This window comes from Euphorbia lathyris, chromosome 8 (genome assembly GCF_963576675.1).
Source record: "Euphorbia lathyris chromosome 8, ddEupLath1.1, whole genome shotgun sequence".
NCBI lineage: Eukaryota > Viridiplantae > Streptophyta > Magnoliopsida > Malpighiales > Euphorbiaceae > Euphorbia > Euphorbia lathyris.
In genome coordinates, this window is record NC_088917.1 from 29345219 (window position 1) to 29362260 (window position 17042).

Sequence of the window (17042 nt, forward strand, 5' to 3'; positions counted from 1 at the left end):
ACTGATGCTATTTCTATTTCCCCAGTTTCTTCACCAAAAAATTCTCCTTTACCAATCAGACATTCTACTAGACACAGCAAACCTCCAAATTGGCTGCAAGATTTTGTGGTTAACAATGTTAGCTCCAAAACAGCTTCTTCTATTACACCTAATGTTCAAATTTCACCCTCTCATTGTGCCTTTCTTGCTCAGATTGTTAAGATTCCTGAACCCACTTATTATGCTGCGGCTTGTGAGGATCCAAATTGGACTCAAGCCATGGATAAAGAGCTAGATGCTCTTGAAGAAAACAATACTTGGTTTCTTACCACTCTGCCTCCTGGTAGGACCACTGTTAGTGCCAGATGGGTTTTTCGAGTCAAATACAACCCTGATGGATCAGTTGAGAGATATAAAGCTCGCTTAGTAGCCAGAGGCTATAAGCAACAGTTTGGCATAGATTACACAGAAAGCTTCTCTCCAGTTACCAAGACTACAACTGTGAGAACTTTTCTTGCTCTTGCTGCCGCTTTCCAGTGGCCTATTCACCAAGTGGATATCAACAATGCCTATCTACATGGTTATGTAGATGAAGAGATTTATCTTGATCCACCTCCGGGGTATAAAAAGGCACAACCAGGCCAAGTGTGCAGGTTAACTAAGTCCTTATATGGCTTAAAACAAGCCGGGAGACAGTGGTACAAAGAATTCAGAGGAAAATTATTGTCCTTAGGCTTTGTTAAATCTTATCATGATTATTGTCTCTTCACTAAGAGAACTGATTTAGGATTTGTAGCAATTGTGATTTATGTTGATGATGCATTAATCACAGGATCGTCAGAACATCTTATAGTAGAAGTCAAGAAGGCCCTTGATGAAGCTTTTACTATTAAAGATATGGGGCATGCCAAATACTTCCTAGGGGTTGAAATTGCTAGATCAGAGGCTGGTCTACTCCTCTCACAACACAAATACATCTCTGAAATGCTCACTGATGCTGGTTTACTTCAAGCTAGTGAGGTTAATAGTCCTATACCAAGTGGAGTATTGTTTGATGAACCTTCTCCACCATTGGAAAACCCTGAAAATTACAGGAAGATAATTGGGAGATTGTTATATCTTGGTTTTACACGCCCGGATATTTCTTTTGTGACACAACAGCTAAGTCAATTCTTGTGTAAGCCAACTCAGTTGCACATGGATTTAGCTCATCATGTTCTGAAGTACCTTAAAGGAACTGCTCACTTGGGATTGTTTTATCCAGCAAAGAATAATCTCAAGTTAACAAGTTATTGTGATGCGGATTGGGGGAGATGTAAACAGACAAGGAAATCAGTTACAGGTTATTGTGTTTTCTTAGGTGATTCTCTCATCTCTTGGAAATCCAAGAAACAAAACACTGTGAGCCGCTCATCTGCAGAGGCAGAATACAGAGCCATGGCAACAACTGTGTGCGAATTAAAGTGGTTAAGTTTCTTGTTACAGGAATTCAATGTTCAAGTTCCTTTGCCTATACCACTGAATTGTGATAATCAAGCAGCAATATACATAGCCGCTAACCCTGTCTTTCATGAACAGACCAAGCACATTGACATAGACTGTCATGTGGTTCGTGACAAATATATGAAAGGTTTCATTGAAACACCTTATGTCAATACTGCAGATCAACTTGCAGACTTCCTGACCAAAGGTTTAACAGGTCCTCAACTCAAATCTATCATGACTAAGATTGGTTTCTTATCGATGAGTACTTCAGCTTGAAAGGGGGGTCTTGGAATGAAGATTTACCAAGCTGAAGTTTTCCCACCTATTGTTACTTAACACGTGTAACACTTTTAGTTTTTCTGATTGTATAAATACCCATCTTTCTTCCATTAATAAAGTAATTCAGTTTTATGATATTTTACTCTCTTAAATCTCCTTTATCTCTTTAACAATTGTGAGCAGCTATACAATTCCAAAGGAGGTAAACAAAATACACACAACATGTTAATCTATGAAAATCAGAACATTGTGTGGATTCAAGATATTACAAAAGAAGAGTAGATTAATGCTATGAGGCAAATCAAAAGCGATATGGAAAGAGCATTTTAATGAAGACGGACGGTGGAAAATGGTTGTTCCTAGTTTTCTGGCAAGGGTGGAAGAGATGAAGTAATCAGATTGTTCAGGGAAAGCAAGCTATTCAAAGGTCTGGTATGAGTTGGAAGGAAAAATTGGTTAGTGCAGGGGCTGGTTTCCATAAAGAAGGGGATGGGGCTTGGTGAGCATCCTGGTGCAGTTGTTAGGCAAATTGAAACAATCCTTGTGTGCTGAGATTGTGCAATTGTTTGCTTTCAGAGACAACCAACTGGTGGCTAATGCTTCAAATGGCAAAGGTGAGGTTTTTCCTCTTTGATGATATTAAGCACTGTCACTAACTAGTAAACATAGTTGCACATCAACTGCCTAAATGGGACATAAAACAGACAACATGACCTGAATTAATATAATATCTTACACATGCTTATGCCTCTATAAACTAATTAATTGATCACCAAGTTAAGCTACAGCTACATCAATTGAACAAAATGGTAATCCTCTTTATTCTTCAATGATTCCCATAACAAAGAAACAATAATAGAAAAACAACAGACTTCAACTTCAAGGCTAATTTTATAACTTTCTCCAACTCCTATCAAACAGCTTCAATCAAGGAATAAGTTTGAAAATCATGAAGAAATGATAACAAGTTATGTTGTAAATGTAATGTAATTGCAATTGCAAAAGTAAAACAATCATATAACTGTCCTTTATTCATCCATATAAAGTTTGGAAGCTTTATTCTTTCATATCTAGTTTATTATAAATCCAAATTGATCAATGAAAAATTCCATGGCCATGAAGAACCCTTGCATCTTCTTCAGTAAAGACATGAGTTTCATTTTCAATCCTGCAATACCAAATTACCCTTTATTATTACTTTACTTACTTGGATCATTTCTGCAAACCAACATAAAGAACACTTACGATGTAAGAATGGCCTTATTTAATACAGTAGATGACACAATGGAAGCACCATCTAGATACTCCAACTCCCCCCTCACCCTTTCTCTTATTTTCTCATTAATTTGTTCAACATCCATGTTTAGCTTTTCATCTGAAGCCTGTTCATTCATTAATACATAAAATATATCATTCTGAATATATATAACTAAAATTAATTAAAATAGAGATATATAATGTACTGTATTAATTTACCAGCACCCATCCACATGAATCTGCATAGGATGGAATGTGAGCAGTGAATGCAACCACATCTGCACACATATATATATATATATATGATACTACATTAGTAACCATGAACCCTCAATATATGGATCGTCTCAAGAAGAAATTCTATTGTAATAACGGGTCCTGAACCACTTAGGAGATGACATGTTAGTAATAGCATTGAAGAGAAAACCACCTTGTGTCACCATCTGAATAGCCTAGAACCAGTTTAGTTGGGTACTCACGCTTGAAAACCTGTTTTACGGTGTTGTGTATTGAAGAGAAAACCACCTTGTGAGACAGGACTCCAGCTGTTCCTGCCTGTATTCATACCAATTAAACTAGTCAAATTCAAATGGCTCTCCATATAACTTAATAGTAATTCCAAAGAGAAGAAAATGTGTAGTTACTTGGGTGACAAAAATGCCTGAGTGATTGAGCTTTGTCTTGATCACTTGTTCATAGAATGACTTTGTATAGAGATGATTGCAAGGCCCTCCTTCAATTGGGTCTGCCAAGTCTCCTATTATTATATCATATTTCTCATTCCTCTTCTCCAATTCATTCCTATTTCCATTTGTTATACACAAAATACACAGACAAACAATCAAACCAAGATTAATTTCTTCCTTAACCTGAAGAATATCATCGAAAAAGCAATCAGATTGACATTGCATTCTTGAACTCGACTGAATGAGCTATATTAGTAAAGTGTTTTTTTAATATATATGTAGACCGGCTTTAAAAGTCGTGAGACTTATTAAGAAATGAGTGATATTTTTAGGGTGCTTTTGAACAAAAAAAAATAAAAAAACTAGTGACGGATTCAAGATTGACTAGGGTGCTTAAAGTGTTCTATGGGGGTGTCCAAGTGATATTTTTAGGGTGCTTTTGTACAAAAAATAAAAATAACGCTTCATACATAGTTTTATGGAGTTTTCCGCTATTTTCTAGCAACTAGTGTGTGCTTAAACCTCCTTGTCTCCCTTGGGAAACGTTTCTGAACAAAACAGACCATATTTCCGTGGTATTGAGTCCGGTTATTACAATTTGTGTGTGTTGGTTCGGGATGAATCCAGCAGAGCTAGTGAACTTGTTAAAACACAATTCTCAGACAGAGGTCTCAGAATGAAATTATGCTAAAGGATGGCCATAAGTGCGACAAGTTTAAAACCGGTGAGGCTTAGGAAATAAAACTTAGCCAAAACTGACAATATCTAAGTTGTATTGGACTAAACTGTCACAGAATATCCTATCATTTTTAATGTATTAGGATCAATGTTTGGACTAAGAGGTGGAAATTTTTTGAAGAAGCATAAAACACATTAATTTGGTAGATAATGCAGTATACAACATAAGCACTCACTTTGCATCATTAAAGACAACATGGAGCTTCTCGTTGCTAAAAGCTTCCTGGTTTGCTGTGAGATGCATACGACAGAAATCAACGACAACCTGAATAATTTCATCATCAAAAACAAATTATCCATGAATTAGTTTGTTTTGTACCAAACTATATATATGATAATGTGTTACCTTGTCTATATCACACATGACAACTTTCTGTATCCCATTGTGTTTAAGCACCTCCCTTGCAGTAGACCCTTCGCCTCCTCCCATTATAAATACACTCTTTGGACTGAAATATTGTCGGAGATTAATATAAGATATATGATTGGGCCTTAACTATAAGCTCGAGCTTTTAGTTCAATCGGTTCCATGATATGGTATCAGAGCCTCTAGGACCAAACGGTCGAGGGTTCGAGTCCCGACAACCTCATTAATTTGTGGAATTAATAAAACACATGGCGGGATGGGCCTGTGTTGTGCACGCTGCAAGCCCAATGGGCATTTGCGTGTGGGGGTGTGTCGGAGATTAATATAAGATATATGATTGGACCTTAACTATAAGCTCGAGCTTTTAGTTCAATTGGTTCCATGACAAATATCAACATTTCATTCATCACTGTTATATAGATCATATATGGAAATTGAACTTAAAAAGATAAAATGAATGAAGATGCAATTTTACACATACTTTGGGTGAAGCAAAAGAGCTGGATGAACCAAGCATTCATGGTAGATAAACTCATCCTTTTCAGCACTCTGTAACTTCCCATCAAGCACCAAAACCTGAACATATATTCAATTTTCACACACTTTTCAAATCTAGAAAAAACAACAAAAAAAAGGTAAAAATCTAATTAGTCTGGTTTACCTTTCCAAATGGTTTAGAGTCCAGGAGAACAATGTCTTGATACTCGCTAGTTGTTTCATGCAAGACTCTGAAAAATCTCTCAACATGTTAAATTTCTCATAAAACTGATCATGTTATAAATTATTGAGAAAAAATACTGAATTTCATGATTACAACAATAATATAATTAGAATATATATTTGGAAGATAAAGCAGCACCTGTTCAATTGAAATGACCATTTGAGATCAACTTCAAGTTGTTCTTCAAACCATTGATCTTGAGCAGGAATTTCAGTACTAGCTGCTTTAGTTGAAGAAGGGAGAGACGTAGCCCTAGAAGAAGATAGGAAAGAACCCATTTTATTTTTGTTTTTGTTGAGACAGTGAGGGAGGAAGGGAGGGAGGCTCTGTATCTCTCCTTTATATAGGAGCAGTATTAAGGAGAAGTGAAATCTCATAGGATTTGCATTCTCAGAAAAAATAGCCTTATTTAGTCATAGTTTTGTTTTATGCTGGATTTACAAAATCACAAGTTTTAATGGCATGCATGCATGATGATGTGGTTGTCTGGATGTTGCAATAGGCTACAAAGGTGATGAAGTGGTTTGTGACATTTGAAGAATAAGTTTTTGAATTTGTTGCTTTCAGACCTTTTACTTGCCAAACTTCTCAACAAACCCCCAACAAAATCTCATGTTCTACTTCTAAATTTTAATAAATTCACATCATTTCAGACTTAAGAAATCAATGGACATGACACTTTGGAAATGAGTGAGTATGACATAACAGTCATAAGAATGCAATAAAAAAAAGTTTGATAAAAATCAACACCTAAAACAAATAATTAATAAATTTTAGAAAACATAATTTTAGTAAATCATCTATAAACTTAACAAACATTCTAAATTATTCAAATAATCACAAAATTAATACATACTAAATCTTCATTTTGATATATAGCATGTAACAGGCAACGAGTCCTATCATAACAGTTTCATATTTGTCATGGATAATTATTTTGGATCTCATACTTGTTTCAAACCTTTTTTTTAATATAAGCCATAAGGGTCTAATAGTCGTGGATACCCACTTATTCCCATCTCTATATATACATGGTGTTAAAAAGTGTATTTTTTTTTGTACAGTATCTATTATGTTACATGTAAAAGTAAATTCTTTTCAATATAGCTATCACATCATTATAGTTATTTATTTTGTCCAAATTAATACAACTATTAACAACTCGTGAGCAACTATCGAACAAAATATTAAGCTCGAACTCGGACTCATCGATTTTCTGCAGTTAAAGTCGGCTCAATTACAGTCCTAACCGCACATTTTTCGACATACACGCTTTAAAATGTCAAATTTTAATTTAATATTTTTAATGCAGCTTTTGTAAATGAAAAAAATTCTACTACACTTTAATTGACCTTCCAAATAAACGAATGCCTTTCAAAACATACCATTTCGTCTCTAACCTATCCAAAATTTGTGTATTTGGCCCCTAACCTATTATTTGGTCACATTTAGACCTTCACCTGTTCCAATTAATAAAATCACACACAAAATGGATACAAAGTTAGCTGAGATTGATTCTGTTACCATATAGACAATCTATTGTGGCATTAGTAAAAAAATCTAAAACTTTGTTTAGTCCAAAACGATATTTTACATCCCAATAGTATTTTCTTCAATTCTGCAACCACTCCTTTCTTGGCTTATATGATTCCTTCTTTCGACAAGGACTGTGCAAGTGAGTGTGTACAAAGAGATTCTTCCTGATCACAAAATTAGTGGCAGTAAAGGTTCAAATCAACAAGATAATACTCTATTATTGAATAGAGGCAAGAAGAACAAAAAAATCTTCACCGCCATGGAAAGTGAGATATGATATTGCAATTAAAAACAAATGCTGTCCAGTTATCCATAGAGAAGAGGAGTGTTTGGGGAGGAGAAACAAGGTGCAGAAAGATAAAGTACTGGCCGGAACCAGATTAAGCACCAGAGATAGCAGGAGACTTGAAAAGTGGGGTTTAGAGTTGATAATGGAGAAAAGAGAGAGCAAAAACTTAAGATGGGGAAGCAAATGGAGTAGAACAAGCTTCAAATGGAAAAGAAGGAATTGCAAAAGCCAGGAAAAGTTGCAGAATGGAAAAAGACTTGGGATGTAAAATATCATTTTAGACTCAACAAGGTTTTAAAATTTTTACTAATACCACAATATATTGTTTATTTTGGTAACAAAATCAACCTCAATTAACTTTCCGTTTATTATTTTACTAATTAGGATAGGTGAGGGGCCAAGCATGATCAAATAATATGTCAGGGGCAAACACATAAATTTTGAATAGTTAAGGAGCCAAATGGTGCATTTTGCCTAAAAGTATTAGCTTAACATTTGAAGAGGCAAGAGAGTAGATTAAATAAAGTTATAGTAAGTCGGTAAAGTACATTTTGTAACATCTACAATAAGAAAAAATCGAATTCAATAACTAAAACAGAAACAACCAAGTCTATATAAACGTTGGCAAAAATGAATAGCTCAGGTAAAACAAAACTGACTGATGTGTATAGTTCAAGTTAGGGCACCAAAAACTCAGGCCAAAAGCTTGGGGTACCCAACAACAATATCAGAAAACCGCGCTACATCAACAGCAGCCACATCCAGGTGTTAACCAGAGACTTAGGCCACTGGCACTTCAACCTCAGTTGCAACAACAGGCGGAGGTAGCAAAACCTCTTCTTCCTTGGGCGGATGGATCGTAACCAAATCAGGTAAAGGTGTTGTAGGCCCTTGCTTCCCCTTTGGATCCCAGTCCAGCATTATCTTCACCTTGATGCCAAGAACTCCCTGAAATAGATCAAATGCCACGTCTTCAATACAAACTGCAATCAAAAAAGAGGAAAGCAAGTGGAAGTATCTCTATGAATGATACATACCTGTCTTAACAGGACGTGTCTCACAGCTGAGTCAATGTAATCCTTGACTGGCTGACCAGAAGAAATCATGTATCCATCCTTGAACTTCATGGATTTAGCACGTTGTGCCCTTAGCTTCCCACTGACAATAACCTGATCATACAGAACTATATCTGTTGTAATTGATACACCAAATGACAAATGATCATAAAAACGGCTTATGACATCATGTAACGAACTGTAAATGACTAACCTCGCAACCCTTGGCACCGCTTTCCATTATAAATCTCAACACACCATAGCAGGCCCTACAAGAAATTTAGAGATAGCATCGTGAATTTTCAAACAGATGCATGATCAAAAATTAGCTGCTAAAATGCACATGGATAAATAAATTCTGTCAAAATATATAAAAGAAAATACAAGTACTATCTATTGCAAAGCAAAGGTATACTTGTGAAAAAGCTACTACATATAGGGCGGCCCGGTCGCATTACGCGTCCCCGCTGAGCGAGGGTCCGGGGAGGGGTCCCACCACAAGGGTGTATTGGGGGCAAGCCTTCCCTTGCCAATTTAATTGGCAAGAGGCCGCTCCTAAGACTCGAACCCGTGACCTCTGGTCACACGACAACAACGTTTTTACCGTTGCGCCATATACAAAAACAAAATTAATATCACAAATAATGATTCAGAAACAGCAGATCAGAATGACAGAATGAACTCTGCAAAAATTTATCCTCAATGGTTATTCCATGAAAATAAGAAACATGAGTTTAACAGCACCAAGGAAAACAATTAATTTAGTCATCTTCCGACACAAGAATGGTACAAAAAGGCCATTTTGCTTTGTAGATGACATGACAGAACATAGCCTGGCCACTCCATATATAACAAACTTAATATCACAGACACTGCTCAAGAAACAACAGATCATAATGGCAGAATGAACTGATTTTTGCTCAAAAAAAATGAGCATTTTAGGAATATATCCTTAACTAGTGTTGAGTTATAAAAAATTCCTTAACTAATGCTCATTTCATGACAGGAGGGGTTTGTCGTATCTAAAACGAGTATATTATTCACCAGTAATGATTGCATGAAAACCGGTGAAGAATTCACTGGCTTTTGCACCTAGAGTTGTTGCAGCAGCTCAAGTAAATTGCTCTTAACCTGCAGCAACTCTAGATGTGAAAACCGGTCAATTCTTCGCTAGTTTTCATGCAATAATTATTGGTAAATTATACAACAATTTTAGTTATGACAAACTCTCATTATTAAAAAGAAATTATCTCAACACTAGGTAAGGATAGATTTCTAAAATGGTCATTTTTCTCGAGGAAAAATCCAGAATGAACTCTCAAAAATATATCCTCAATGACGTTATTCCATGAAAAAAAACTAACATGAGTTCAACAGCACAAAGGATAAAAAATTAGTTTAGTCATTTTCCGACACAAGGATGGTAGAGAAAGGCCATTCTGCTTTGTAGATGACGTAACAGAAAATCGCCTGGCCACTCCATATATAACAAACTTAATATGGCAGAAAATTATTAAGAAACAGAACATAAAGGCAGAATGTACTCCCAAAAATATATCCTCAATGAGTTATCCCATGAAAAAATCATGAGTTCAACAACACCGAGGATAAAAATTAATTTAGTCATCTTCCGACACATAGATGGTAGATAAACACCACTCTGCTTTATAGATGGCCTAAAAGAACTTAGCATGATGAGATAGAAAGAATAGCAAGTTCAGCAACATTCTTAATAGGTCAAGAAAAATAGAAACGCTCTCAAAAGGTAGCTAAACAGTATAAACAGATTTAATGATCCCAAACATAAATCAATGCCTATAAAACAACTCTGTGGAATATACCCTCACCAACGGTTACTGCATGAAAATCAAAGCATTTCATGAGGATGATGGCATGCAGGCAATTAATTGATTTTGTCATCTTCCGACACAAGCTTGGAAGGGGAAAAAATCCAATCTGCTATGTAGATGACATTAAGACAGCATAATCCAATAAAGATTGAATACTGCAGGAATGAGGCCGTCTTCATACATTCTTAATGGATAATAAGACCCAAATAATTTCCTAATTCACCAAACAAAAACTAACTTGAAACCCCTACCCAACTGCACTGCAAAGCATATATACAAATGCAATTTGCTATTCGAACGCTAAACATGAAAAAATAGTATACCAGTCTCATATTAAAATGAAGTTGAACATATATATCAACTTGCTAAAAGGGTTCTATAACCTTCAAATTCAAACCAAAAAAATGAACAATCGAGAAAGAAATAACATTTCCACATACCTGCGAACAGCAAGACCACCAAGAAGCTTGTAACGAAGAGATTCAGCCTGAGCAATGGCACAAAGACCCCTGCTGTTAACCTTCTCGGCATAGAGCTCCACGCTGTTCTCTGGGAATTTAAACCGCTTTTGAACCACCGATGTCAGCTCTCTGATCCTCCTTCCCTTCTCACCTACATACAACCAGAGTCAACAGTTGCAATCAGTAAAAGCCCCAAATCCAAATCAAACAAAAACACAAACTGAAACAACTCAAGTAACAAGCATTCATTACCCAAAACATTCTGGGTACGGGTGGCTCTGATGATGATCTCTGTTCGCATAGGGGTGACCCTAACCTCAACGCCAGAGTACCCATCCTCCGCGAGCTCTCGAGTCAAAACCTCGTTAAGCTCAGCGAAGAACACTCCATCCGCAACAAACTGTATAACCGAAAAAGCAATGTAATAAACTAATTAAGCATGACCAAAAATGGTGATTCAGTTAATAAGCGGAAACAAGAAAAGCTAATAGATACCTTTCGTTTCTTGCTAATTTGGGTTGCCATCTTGTAGTGATGAGTTATGGATAGGGTGCCGGCAGCTGAGGCGAATGATTTACAGTGCTTGGTGGCTGGCGCTCTCTGCAAACCCTAGCATCTATGCGAGTGAGATCACACTATAAGCATGATCTTTATATGTTGTGCGGGTTTAGATCGCACGGTTACTGTTGATTCTAGGGTTTGGTCAAGGGATGGGATCGTTTCAACTCAAGGGTGTTTGCCAACTCTTCATCCTGGACGCTGCGTTTTGCTCCTCTTAAGTTCGCTTAAGCCTCAATTTGACCCTCGATCTATCCAAAATTTTGACAATTGGCCCATTACGTATTATTTGATCATATTTAGCCCATGATCTATTTCAATTTGTGAAATTTCATCAAATTTAAAGTGAATTACTAAACCAAGCCACCATTTCCTACCTCTAGCCCCGTGAATAGACCCAAAGACCCTTTGGCCAAATTTTCAAAAATCTCAAAACCTCTCAACCACCCTAAACTCTATTCGATCAAATCTGGACTAATTTCTCAACCAGACCATGGATCATGACAGGGGCGATAAAGGGAAAGCAAAAATGGTACGATTTACGGTTTTATTTTGTTGATTTATGCTTCGTTTTTTAATCTGTGAGAAAGTGGGAGAAATTTCTGGAACCGCACTCGGGCGTATGAACATCACGCCCGAATCATAGGTCGGGCGTATGAACATCACGCCGCACCTATGGTGCTGGCGTGATAGCCTCATGCCCGCACCATAGGTGCAGCGTGATGTTCATACTCCCGACCTATGGTTCGGGCGTGCGGCTATCACGCCCGCACCATAGGTGCGGTGTGATGTTCATATGCCCGAGGCAATTTGGGGCTTTTTTATTTTTTAAATAAATATAATGAAATTTAATTGTTTGTTATTTGTTTACATTAATTTGATTATAATTTATATGTTATAATTGTTAATTTAATTTGTATCTATGTAAATTTTATTTTGTTTAATTATAGTTAAATTTAGTTGCTGTAAATTTAATTTTGTTCAATTTAATTTTAGTTAAATGTTTATCTTGTAAATTATATTCTTTTCTAATTTAATTGTTGTAAATTGTATAGATAAATTTAGTTGTTGTAAATCATATTTGTTTTTAATTTAATTTTGTGTAAATTTTTATGTGTAGACGGAGCGGACTACTATCACGGGAAATCTATCCCGTCATCAGCTCGTCGTCTAGATATGGACGAGGAGGAGGATACACCGCGGAATATGAGACAGCGTGGTATCGATGTATCATGTCGTAGATGGAGAGGGGCTGCGATGCAGCAGGTGCGGAGGGGTTCGATTGAGCAGGTTGTATTGGATCAGCCCGAGATTCGGGGAGCGGAGGCGGCGGTGGATTATTCTGATGACCGAGATCCTGATGTTGATGTTGTGGATGAGTATTTCTAGGAGGTAGCCGAGATACAGCGACGGTCGGTATCTGGTGGTGATGGTGAGGGTGAGGATGGCGATGAGCAGCCGGTCCAGGGCAGACAGCGCAGAGGTGGTCGCTTTGTGAGTACATGTACTTTTAATTTGAGTATAGTATTTTTAATTTGAGTATAGTATTTTTAATTTTAGTATAGTATTTATAATTTTAGTATAGTGTTTTTAATTTTTAGTATAGTATTTATAATTTTAGTATAGTATTTTTAATTTTAGTATAGTGTTTTTAATTTTAGTATTATTTAAATTTTTAATATAGTATTTTTAATTTTAGTATAGTATTTTTAATTTTTAGTATAGTATTTATAATTTTAGTATTATTTAAAATTTCAGGGACCAGCAAATGTCACAAAGCTAGTGAGGACCACAACTGGATTGTTTCTAGGCTGGTGGATGATGGCCCCATTGATGGTTCCGTGATTCCTAGTTTTCTAGGACATGTTGCCTCACGGATGCAGGGAGGGGAGCTTCGATCGTATCTGACATGCTACAACAGATCATTAGCATGTCAGAATTTGGGGGTGTGGTTACGTGGTGCAACACCTGAGGTAAGAATAATTTAGTTTATCAAAATTATTTTAATTATTATTTTTAACCTTAAACCTCAAAAAAAATTAGTAATTGTATATGTGTTATTTTACAGCTGCGGGATATGGTCAAGAGGACTGGGTTGTCTCACCTCCCATCCACCATGTTAAGGAACTTCGACGCCCCACTGTTATCTGCGTTCGTGGAGCGGTGGCAGCCCGATACGAACTTCTTCCACATGTCGTTCGGGGAGATGACTATTCTACTGCATGATGTATGGCAGATTCTGCGCATTCCGATCGACGGTGTGATGGTCTCCGAGTCATGCAATACTGAGCGGTTGCATGCCATGTGCATGATGATGTTCGGGGTGGATCAGGAGGAGTTGTTGTCGCCGCTCCAAAAATACTGGAGTGGTGGAGGTGTTTTTGTTGATGTTGTACACAAACTTACCAGTGAGGGTAGGGATGATGCGACTCGAGCCACAATGTGGATGTGGCTTATGCTCGGATCCACCTTTTTTGTCGACAAGAGTGGCGATAGGATTAGGCTGTCCCATCTGGCTAAGAGGTTCATGGCGGTGTCATAGGGGCAGTTGGACTTTCATGGGGGTCTGCTACACTTGCCACGTTATATCGGCAGCTAGGGATAGCGAGCAGAGGAGACTGCTCTGGTATTTGCGGATGTTTGACCTTACTATAGGCATGGATATATGAGTATTTTCTGGTGTTCCGACCGCATAGACTACCACTCAGGATCCCAGCTGACCGTTCCCGGGCATGCAGATGGGAGGTCGGGGTTCCAGGCAGGACGGCTGCCCGACTAGAGACCATACGTGCACAGCTAGACCACATGACGGCAGCCGAGGTATTTTATAAAATTTTAGTATTAGTTATAGTTTTATTTATAGTTTTATTTATAATTTTAGTATTACTTATATTTTTAATTTTAATTTAAGTATTATTTATAGTATATTATTATTTATTATTGAGTATTATTTTTTGCAGGTGACGTGATTGCCTTATGGTCATCTCCTCGATGATGATCAGCTTCAAGTGTCCTACGCCGGTTGGATACGGTGTAGAGACATTGTCGAGCCGTATATGCCGGATCGAGCCTTACGTCAGGTCGGATATACTTAATCTATCCCGGCTGAGCGTATTAGACCTGATAGAGCAATACGACCATGGAAGTCCTTATCGTACAGGCTCACGCATTCATCTGTCACAGTTGATGATACCTGGTGGAGATTTCCATCGGTTCAGGGCATTTATCGGAGGAGATGTCGGCCAGTTGGATACGATCCCACTGCCTATGATGCTACTTACGTGGACTAGTACATGCGATATTCACATCCTCATCTCCTTCATGCCCCACATGATGGACCGGTCCAGCTTGCTCGCTCCAACAGCGAATATGTAAGTTTATTATTATTTATTATTAGTTTACATGTGTTTTTTTTTTAATATTTATTTATTTATTTGCAGTGGGTTAGCTGGTTGTAGCGTATCACTAAGCGATCGGCTGCCGGCCGAAATGAGGAGGAGGCTCCACTTATTAGGAGCGAGATGGATGAGTTTATGGACGCGTGGCGCCGGGCGAACTGATATATGTTTTCATCTACTAGAACTTATTATATAGCCTCACATTTTAACACTTTTGAGATTATATGTACTATTTTATGTTTATTAATTTATTTTAATGTTTATGTTGTTAATTTTTATTTGTAAAAGGTTAATCCGAGTTAAATTCTGTAATTTTTATTTCTAAAAGGTTAATCCGAGTTAATTTGACAAGGTTAAATTCCGTAGTTTTTAATACCCAGCCACGCGGGCGTGAGGCTATCACACCTCACCGTGTGGTGAGGCGTGATAGCCTCGCGCCTCACCACACGGTGAGACGTGATTACCTCACGCCCGCGTGCCAGGAGAAGAAAAAAGCCTCCATTTCCCACCCCAAAAACTCTAAGGGTATTTTCGTCCTTTCACGGGACTAGGGATGGGAAATGGAGGCTATGTTTAACAACACCCAATTTAAATGGAGAATTAGCAAACCTGTTATCCTATTGACACGTGACAATATTTTAACACTAGACTTAATAAATTTTATTTTTGGGACTTATTTTTATTTTTATTTGGGAAAAGTACAAAAATAAATCTTGTGGTTACACCTGTTTTCGAACAGTACTCATGTGGTTTAAAAGTTTGCAAAATGGTACCATGTACTTCATTCCGTTAGCAAACACATACCAAATTGACTAACTGTGTTAAAAATCAAAGGGAAAAGAATTAATTTGGTCATTATATTTATTTGTTTTATAAATTAACCCCCCTTATTATCTAATTATCACAAATAAACCCCAAAATAAAAATTAAAAATCAAATACACAATCTTCTCTATCTCTTTCATTTCTTATTTTTGTTCTTTTTTCTCTCTCATCTCTCCTCTTTGTTAATTTCTCTCTCTAAAATCAATTGAATTTCTCTCTCCAAAAAAGAAACAATCTCTCCAAATAATATCATTAAATAAAAAGGTACTTAATTAACAATCATAATTATCCAACAATTACAATTTAAAGAACAGTACTTTAGTCCAAGCTGGAAAGAGTCCCCGGACTCAGAAGAGGAAAAGAACACCAAGCAGATGGAGAAAAGAGGTTCAAATCCAGGAACCCTGGAGCCATTACACTCTCTGAAATGTTTATACTTTTCTGATCAGGTGTATCGCACATAAGCTCCCGATACAACGCCGAAGATGGAGTTTTTACCGGCGAATTATTAAACAAAACCGATGGCTGTCTATCAAGAATATCAATCAGAGGAGGAGCCACTCGTTGAAGTCGGTGCTGTTGTGGCAGACTCTGCTCTTCTATGGATGATTCTTCGGCAGCGCCGGTGAGTTTCTGAACAAGATCTCTGAAATTCATTGGATCTACCTTGTAAACTCTAGGCGGAGTCGGCGGTAACGACGCTATTGGCTTCTTGGACGGGTTGACATTTGATTTACGAACTGAATGGAGAGATGATGAAATGAAGGATTGTAATTGTTTAAGGGTTTTTCTTCCTGATTGGTACATCGAAGAAGATGAGGAAGATGAAGAGTGTGCGGAATATGCTTCCATTTTTAGAGATTTTGGAAGATAGTTTAATATAATTATTGGATAATTATGATTATTAATTAAGTACAATTTAATATAATTATTGGATAATTATGATTGTTAATTAAGTACTTTTTTGGTTGTAAACAATCTCTCCATTTTTTGGATTTGGATGTATATCGTGATGGTTGCTAATGTTATTTTCTTTTCACTAATTTACCCTTTAGTTAATGATATTGATGTGAAGAGATTGTTTCTTTTTTAAAGAGAGAAATTCAATTAATTTTAGAGAGAAATTAACAAAGAGGAGAGCGAGAGAAATAAGAACAAAAATAAGAAATGAAAAAGATGGAGAAAATAGTGTATTTGATTTTTAATTTTTATTTTGAGGTTTATTTGTGATAATTAGATAATAAGAGTGGTTAATTTATAAAATAAATAAATATAAGGACCAAATTAAATCTTTTCCTTTTGACTTTTAACACTGTTAGTCAATTTGGTATGTGTTTGCTAACAGAATGAAGCATATGGTACCATTTTGCAAACTTTTAAACCATATGGGTGTTGTTCGAAAACAGGTGTAACCACAAGGTTTATTTTTATACTTTTCCCTTTTTATTTTTTTAAATCTAATTAATTATTTTCATATAAAAAATCTATATAGCAAATAAACTTTAAAATTTGTTTTTTTCTTTTCGTAAAACATACAAGATAAGGAATTGATGATTGGA

The 17042-nt window shown here is 36.6% G+C and overlaps 3 protein-coding genes across 4 annotated transcripts; all 3 read right to left on the reverse strand.

The window, feature by feature from the left end:
- Nucleotides 1-2748: 2748 nt before the first annotated feature.
- On the reverse strand, nt 2749-6212 carry LOC136203123 (thermospermine synthase ACAULIS5-like). 2 transcript variants are annotated; one of them, XM_065994191.1, is made up of 10 exons: nt 5651-6208; nt 5453-5519; nt 5273-5367; nt 4771-4873; nt 4601-4689; nt 3645-3801; nt 3480-3555; nt 3220-3278; nt 2989-3125; nt 2749-2911 (listed from the first exon to the last, which is right to left on the reverse strand). In XM_065994191.1, exons 1-10 carry the CDS (start codon nt 5887-5889, stop codon nt 2839-2841), a joined length of 1095 nt encoding a protein of 364 aa, XP_065850263.1. In that variant the 5' UTR covers nt 5890-6208; the 3' UTR covers nt 2749-2838. The 2 variants fall into 2 exon arrangements, with proteins under 2 accessions (XP_065850263.1, XP_065850265.1); XM_065994193.1 differs by lacking the exon at nt 2749-2911 and having other exon boundaries at nt 2988-3125; nt 3431-3555; nt 5651-6212.
- Nucleotides 6213-7825: 1613 nt separating this feature from the next.
- Nucleotides 7826-11356, reverse strand: LOC136202860 (small ribosomal subunit protein uS3x-like). Its single transcript, XM_065993798.1, has 6 exons — nt 11199-11356; nt 10956-11103; nt 10683-10854; nt 8607-8661; nt 8375-8506; nt 7826-8285 (listed from the first exon to the last, which is right to left on the reverse strand). Exons 1-6 carry the CDS (start codon nt 11226-11228, stop codon nt 8118-8120), a joined length of 705 nt encoding a protein of 234 aa, XP_065849870.1. The 5' UTR covers nt 11229-11356; the 3' UTR covers nt 7826-8117.
- A 4445-nt stretch (nt 11357-15801) lies between these two features.
- On the reverse strand, nt 15802-16335 carry LOC136202186 (VQ motif-containing protein 9-like). The gene has a single exon (XM_065992685.1). It carries the CDS (start codon nt 16333-16335, stop codon nt 15802-15804), a length of 534 nt encoding a protein of 177 aa, XP_065848757.1.
- Nucleotides 16336-17042: the final 707 nt, after the last annotated feature.

What these genes read in the sequence shown, in the direction of transcription:
- LOC136203123 (XM_065994191.1), bottom strand. Translation starts at nt 5,889, where the DNA reads ATGAGATTTCACTTCTCCTTAATACTGCTCCTATATAAAGGAGAGATA. An exon ending in ACTCTAAACCATTTGGAAAG is followed by an intron (nt 5,368 to 5,452) that starts GTAAACCAGACT and finishes ATATATGTTCAG; the next exon opens with GTTTTGGTGCTTGATGGGAA. An exon ending in CGTAAAACAGGTTTTCAAGC is followed by an intron (nt 3,279 to 3,479) that starts GTGAGTACCCAA and finishes ATATGTGTGCAG; the next exon opens with ATGTGGTTGCATTCACTGCT.
- LOC136202860 (XM_065993798.1), bottom strand. Translation starts at nt 11,228, where the DNA reads ATGGCAACCCAAATTAGCAAGAAACGAAAG. An exon ending in AAATTAGCAAGAAACGAAAG is followed by an intron (nt 11,104 to 11,198) that starts GTATCTATTAGC and finishes TCGGTTATACAG; the next exon opens with TTTGTTGCGGATGGAGTGTT. An exon ending in GCGGTGCCAAGGGTTGCGAG is followed by an intron (nt 8,507 to 8,606) that starts GTTAGTCATTTA and finishes CTGTATGATCAG; the next exon opens with GTTATTGTCAGTGGGAAGCT.
- LOC136202186 (XM_065992685.1), bottom strand. Translation starts at nt 16,335, where the DNA reads ATGGAAGCATATTCCGCACACTCTTCATCTTCCTCATCTTCTTCGATG.